This window comes from Melospiza georgiana, chromosome 2, assembly GCF_028018845.1.
Source record: "Melospiza georgiana isolate bMelGeo1 chromosome 2, bMelGeo1.pri, whole genome shotgun sequence".
Classification (NCBI taxonomy): Eukaryota; Metazoa; Chordata; class Aves; order Passeriformes; family Passerellidae; genus Melospiza; species Melospiza georgiana.
The window spans coordinates 61,120,334-61,126,359 of NC_080431.1; the positions used below are offsets into that span (position 1 = coordinate 61,120,334).

At 59.1% G+C, this 6,026-nt stretch overlaps 1 protein-coding gene across 1 annotated transcript; it reads left to right on the top strand.

Moving 5' to 3' along the window:
- Positions 1–1,252: 1,252 nt before the first annotated feature.
- Positions 1,253–4,477, top strand: CDX2 (caudal type homeobox 2). The gene is made up of 3 exons (XM_058018713.1): positions 1,253–1,757; positions 3,938–4,083; positions 4,304–4,477. Exons 1-3 carry the CDS (start codon positions 1,253–1,255, stop codon positions 4,475–4,477), a joined length of 825 nt encoding a protein of 274 aa, XP_057874696.1.
- Positions 4,478–6,026: the final 1,549 nt, after the last annotated feature.

Genomic DNA, 6,026 nt, shown 5'->3' on the forward strand with positions numbered 1-6,026 from the left:
ATTGTCCCCGCTCAGGGTGAAAAGTTAAAGCATAAAAGCGGCGGGGGGAAGCTGAGAGGGGGTCGCCTCTTCAAAGGGGACTGGCTGGGCTGGGGGAGCCGGCTGCCGCTCGCCTGGGAGCCGCCCTTCCAGAGCCAGCATTTCCAGAGGGTTTCCAAGGAGCTGGGGGGGAAGAAGTGTGTGCCTGGAGGGACGAGCCGCCGGGCTCCCCGCGGGCTCGGCCGCGCTGCACACAGCGGGGGAATCGCCCAGTGAGGTGACGGGCTCCGGGAGGAGGTTGGTGGTTCCCTCCTTGAGGAGAACCATCCCCTGCCTCGGTCCCAAGGCCTCCCCGGGCTGCGGGATTATCCGGCCTCGCTCCAGCGGTGGGTCTGAGGGCAGAGGGTGTTTTAAACGAAGGCACCCCCAGTCCTCGTCCTTTCCCGGACCTGCTGGGCGCGCCCGACCTCGAAGTTCTGCAGGCACACGCGGAGGAAGGAGACAGCGCCCTTGGAGGGGGGAATTTCTCCTCTTACCTCGCCTTCATCGCCCATGACCGAGCGGGAGCGGGAGCGGGTGGGAAGCGTTTTACAAAAAGCAGTAGGCCGTCGCGATGGGGTTTGTTGCTCAAAACAACCACTACAAAATAGCTTTGTGGATTTTTAATCAAAACTCCCTCCTCTTCCGCCCCTTCCCCCCCACCCCCCCTCGCTCACCCCCCAATACCAAAGCACAGAGGAGAGCTGGCTAAAGTGCTGCCTACAGATCGGCCGTGATACACGGCTCCCATATTCCCACCCTCGCCCTTAGATCTCCCTCTCTGTCTTTTGCAAGTCTCTTGATTTCATCCTTTGAACCCGTGATTGGAGGTTAAAGTGCACCAGGTTGCAATGGAAGGAGGAAGCTCTTAAACAATAAAGGCTTGAATATTTAGCTGTGATCAGGTCGCTGCCCTCTCCTTATCTTTTTAAATGCAAATCGTCTTTTAGGGGTAGTAGCTATATACCCAGCGCCTCTCCACGTCACCTGCCTTTGGTGTGTCTGGGCCATTACTAATAGAGCCTTGTAAACAATCGTTAATCATGTAAGGACTGCCGGCCATCGGATTCGGACTGGGAGCGCGGACCGGGAGCGCGGAGCGCAGCGCGGGGCCGCGGCCCCTCCGCCTGCCCCCTCCCCGCCCCGGGCAGCCCGGCCCAGGCAGCAGCAGCAGGCGCGCCGCGGCCAGAGCCCCGAGCAGCATGCGGAGAGCCGCCGCCGGGGCCCCGCCAGCATGTACGTGAGCTACCTCCTGGAGAAGGACGGGCCCATGTACCCCGGCCCGGTGCGCCACTCGGGGGGGCTCAACCTGGCGGCGCAGAACTTCGTGGGTGCCCCGCAGTACGCGGACTACGGCGGGTACCATGTGAACCTCGACGGCGCCCAGTCCCCCGGGCCGGCCTGGCCCGCGCCCTACGGCGCCCCGCTCCGCGACGACTGGGGCACCTATGGCCAAGGGGCGCCGCCGGCCGCCGGCGCCGTCCACGGCCTCAACGGGGGCTCCCCCGCCGCCCCCATGGCCTACAGCCCCGCCGACTACCACCACCACCACCACCACCCGCACGCCCACCACCACGCCGGCCCCGCGCCCCACTGCTCCGCCGGGGTCGTGCAGCCCCTCAACGCCGCCGCCAGCGCCGCCGCCAGCGCCGCCCCCGAGCCGCTGTCCCCCGGTGGGCAGCGCCGCGGCCTCTGCGAGTGGATGAGGAAGCCGGCGCAGCCCCCGCTCAGCAGCCAGGGTAAGTGCGGGCCGGGGCCGGGCGGGCCGGGACTGCCCCGCCGACGAGTCCCCCGGGGCGCCGCCGACTCCCCGTTCCACCGGGCAGCTCGGCAAAGCCTTTTCTCGGGGAGAGCTCCCAGAAACAAACCCCTCCGAGGGTCGGTCCTCGGAGAACAGGCCTGCCGGGCTCTACCGACAGCGCTCAGCGGTAGTGCCGGGCCGGCGCTCGGCCGGTGAGCAGCCGCTGCCGGCCCCGGGGCTCGGTGCCCGGGGCGCGCTCCGGCGGAGCAGGGTGGAATGGTCCGGATCCCGAAGAAACGCTCGTTCTTCCTGCCACTGCTCCGCTCTCCTGCTTATAGCCACTTAGAAGATTTTTATAACCAATTATAGTCATATAAATCATCGGCCGGTGTCGCTCCGCATTTGTTTCTGAGTCACTGGGCGCCTGCCCTTTATTAAGGTCTCAGCGCGGCCAGGCCTCCCGAGCGACAGCGGCGGCCACTTGCCAGCCCGATCCCTGCGGGCCGTGCCGTGCCCTGGCCGGGCCGGGCCGTGCGAGGGCGTGCCCTCCCGGGTCAGGCCGTAGCCGGCGCCGCGCTCCCTTGTGATGTTAATACCCCCGCAGACCCTCTCTTTCATTCCCACCGTGCATCTGCCAGGGGACATGCGCGTCCCGCGCTTTGATATACGCCTTCCACGGCTACTACTTCTCTTTTTCTTTTTTAATTTTCTTTCTTTTTTTTTTTTAATTTTAATTTTTTCAAATATTTGTATATAGTGGCCGGGAAAAAAAAAAAAAAAAAAAAAAAAAAAAAAAAAAAAAGGATGACGACTTTCGCAGCGAATAATGACTTATGGCATTCCCCTCTCATCCCCTGCCTTGCGTGACCGACGGGGGTGCCCCGGCCGGAGCGGAGCGGGTGTCCCGGCTGCGCCTGTGGCCGCCGGCCCCGGGGGAAGAGCCTCGGTGCCCCGGTGCCGGCCGCTGGCACTGCCACGTCCCGGGCGCCGGTGGAACTCCTACAGGCCCACCGCGCTTCCCACAGCAGCCCGTGGTGTTCCCACAGTTTGGGCTTGTGCGGTGGTGGCCGGTCCCTTGTCTCCATTCAAATTCTGCCTTTGGAGCCAGTGTTTATGTTAATGTGCAGAGCTGGGGGGATGAAAGCGCCTGCCGCCATTTGTTCAGTAGTGGTAATTCAAACAGAATGTGGCTGTCATTAAGGCTTTGAGAAGGGTTTTTCTTTGATAAGATCTCCTTGTCCTGCATTGTTTGGGATTGTGTTCCCTATTCACTGGCTCTGGGGAGTTTTCTCTGATCAGGCTTGTATCTTTACAGGGTGCTTTTGTTGTGGTTTGCAGAGAGTTTACCTGAACAAAGTCAGCCTGCTAGCCATTAAGCACCTTGGGGGCAGAGACTCCCCGCCTCGGCTCCCTGGGGAACGGGAGGGCCGGGGACACAACCAGTCAAACAAGAAACCCTCGGGAAAAAGGAGGTCAGCGGCTGCGGCGGTGCACTCCCACCGGCTGCTAGCTGGCATCGCCTTCGGGTTCCCTTGGGTTTCGGTGTTTGGTTTGGTTTGGGGTTTTTTTTGTTAGTTTGTTGGCTTGGGTTGTTGGGTTTTTCTGAGCTCTGAAGTTGTACGTCAAACTTCCAGGCTTCCCAACAAATCCCTGTAGCTCCCGTGCCGTAACAGAAAAGGGGGAGCTGGCCGCTGAATTCACGAGTGCTTCCCGGCAGCCGCTCCCGATTCTCCGCCCTTAGACGGCTGTTTCTCGTTCAGAAACGAAATCGCCGTGCCCTCAACGGGCCTTTTCTTTCTTTCTTTCCCTTTCCCTCTTTCTCTATAGAAAGTTTGTTGTCGCTAGGGAAGGCAATACAAAACCAAAAGCCAGCAAGTGCACAGTGAAGGTGTCCCCGTGCGAGGCAGGGCTGCGCGGTGGGGCTAGGGCTGCCAGCCGGGGTTGGGAGCTCTGCGCCCTCGGGCATGCCTGGCACTGATGTCCCACGTCCCAAGGAACTGCGGAACGTCTCGGCACCTCTGCTGCGCTCAGCAGAGCCCAGGGCAGGGGGAGGCGAGCAGCAAGCCCGGATGAGGGGGATAGGACTGCACCTGATCGCTCTGCACCGCAGACAGAATGGCTGCGCTCAGGTCTGCCCTTTGGCTTTGACTTTCTCAACCCTGGCTTTGTGCTCCGCAGTTAAAACCAGGACGAAAGACAAGTACCGCGTCGTGTACACCGACCACCAGCGGCTGGAGCTGGAGAAGGAGTTCCACTACAGCCGCTACATCACCATCAGGAGAAAAGCGGAGCTGGCCTCCAACCTGGGGCTGTCGGAGAGACAGGTCTGTCCCAAAAGTGGCGCTCGCTGTGCACGCCACGTGTGCCCGGGCTGCGCGGAGGCAGGGATGCGCGGGGTTGGGATGCGCGGGGTTGGGATGCTCGGTATTGGCATGCTCGGGGTTGGGATGCGCAGGGTTGGGATGCTCTCGGTGAGAGCCCCTGGGAGGGGGATAGATCCCTGGCAAGCTGTCCCCCCTCACTCCCCTCTCCACCTCCTGGCAGGTGAAAATCTGGTTCCAGAACAGGCGGGCGAAGGAGAGGAAGATCAACAAGAAGAAGCTGCAGCAGCAGGCGCAGCCCGGCGGCGCGGAGCCCCTCAGCCCCAGCGGCTCCTTGCAGGGCCCCGCGGCGGCGGGGGCGGGCTCCGCCGGGCTGGGCCCCGCCGCCCCGCAGTGACCGCGGCCGGGACAGCGGCGCAGGGACTGCTGGAGGGCGCAGCAGAGCGGGCCGGGCCGGGGGCACGGAGGGAGCGGCCCCCGATGCGCTGCACCGCCCCGCGGGGCCGGCCGTGTGTACAGGTGTACAGTGTTTGTGTCTCGTCGTCCGGGGAAAGCGTGTCCATCGCTTTCTTAATATTATTATTATGTTTGGGTGCTTTTTTTTACCCCGGAATTTCTTAGGTAAAGTGGGGGACGCTGCCTGTCAGTCGACCCCCGGTATATCTCAGGGATCGGTCCAAAAGACCTTTGCAATGTTGTTGGGCTAATGATGAATTTTAGCAGGAAAAAAAAATAATTAAAGCACATGTTTTTTTATTTTATATTTTATTTTATTTTCTTCTTGCTACCATGAATATGCAAAATGTTCATTCTGCCCTGAGGGTCAGAGCAGACAAGATAAGGCACTGTTTAAACGTTCAGAAGTGAATTGCTTAATGTTAGGCACTTGTAAAAGAGCCCATAAATCCAGTGCAGATAGTCATCCATCCAGATTTATTAGCTTCACTGCAGAGAAATTGAAAGAATTTCTCCTCTTCTGAAAAAGGTGTCCTGTCATGCTGAAGTGAGGAGCCTCGTTTGTATGTGCAATGTCCCTTTGGTTAAACTGTGTGCTGTTTCTCACATCCTTACAATTTCTGTCTTGTTGGGGGGGGGGGGGGTGTTTCAGTTGATTTTCCAAAGTTCCCTTGATTTTATCTATGTAGGCTTCATCACAGCTCCATCAGAAGCAGAAATCCTTGGAAGAGCCCTGTGCTCTATCAGAGCCTAATTTGCTCAGGCTGTGGCCCATTTCCACATGCTGGCTAGGTGGAGGGGATCAGGGTAGAGAGGCCAAAACCCTCACCTAGGCAGAGATGAAAACTAGAAAAGTCCAGCTGATTTGGCCAAATCACCCTGGCTGTTTGCCGTATGTACTTCTTATTTAGGGATGGGAGAAGTCCAGCTGAGAAGTGAGGCTGGGCTGGAGCAGCCACGCTGCAGCCAGTGCCCATGGCTGGGTGTGGAGCCAGCGGGGGTGATGGGAGCACTGTCCAGCCCCAAAGGTGTTCTGTGGATTATTGACTTCCCCAGGATTTAGCCCCATGCTGTTCAGTTTTGGCCATCAATTTTATTTCAGTTATTCCATTGGCCTTCTTTTGGTTTCTTCCTCGTTGAAGCTTTTCTTATCTTTTTGCTAAAAGCCAAAGGCAAATGCTAGCAGCATCTACAGAACTGCCTGGGGAGAATGGTCTGGTCAGGGACTGACCCTACAGGCAAGGCAGTTCTCTCTGCTTTCCATTTTCCCCTTGGGGAAATGGAAAGCACCAGCCCCAAAGCCTCTGAACTCCTTTTTGTCTGCATACAGCTCCATGCCTTGCAGAGCCAAGGGCTGGCAGTCCAAGAGCGGACATGTGACCATGAAAACCTGATCCAGGGCTCCTGGTGCCCGGGAGAAGACTATGGTAGGAGGCAGCAGCTCCAGTGCAAGGAACCTGCTTGATTTCCTGCTGCATTTCATGTGGTCT

Excerpts from the sequence above, each read along its gene's own strand:
- CDX2 (XM_058018713.1), top strand. The coding sequence starts at position 1,253 with ATGTACGTGAGCTACCTCCTGGAGAAGGACGGGCCCATGTACCCCGGC. Across the intron at positions 1,758-3,937 it reads GCCCCCGCTCAGCAGCCAGG|TTAAAACCAGGACGAAAGAC; the intron begins GTAAGTGCGGGC and ends TGTGCTCCGCAG. Across the intron at positions 4,084-4,303 it reads TGGGGCTGTCGGAGAGACAG|GTGAAAATCTGGTTCCAGAA; the intron begins GTCTGTCCCAAA and ends ACCTCCTGGCAG.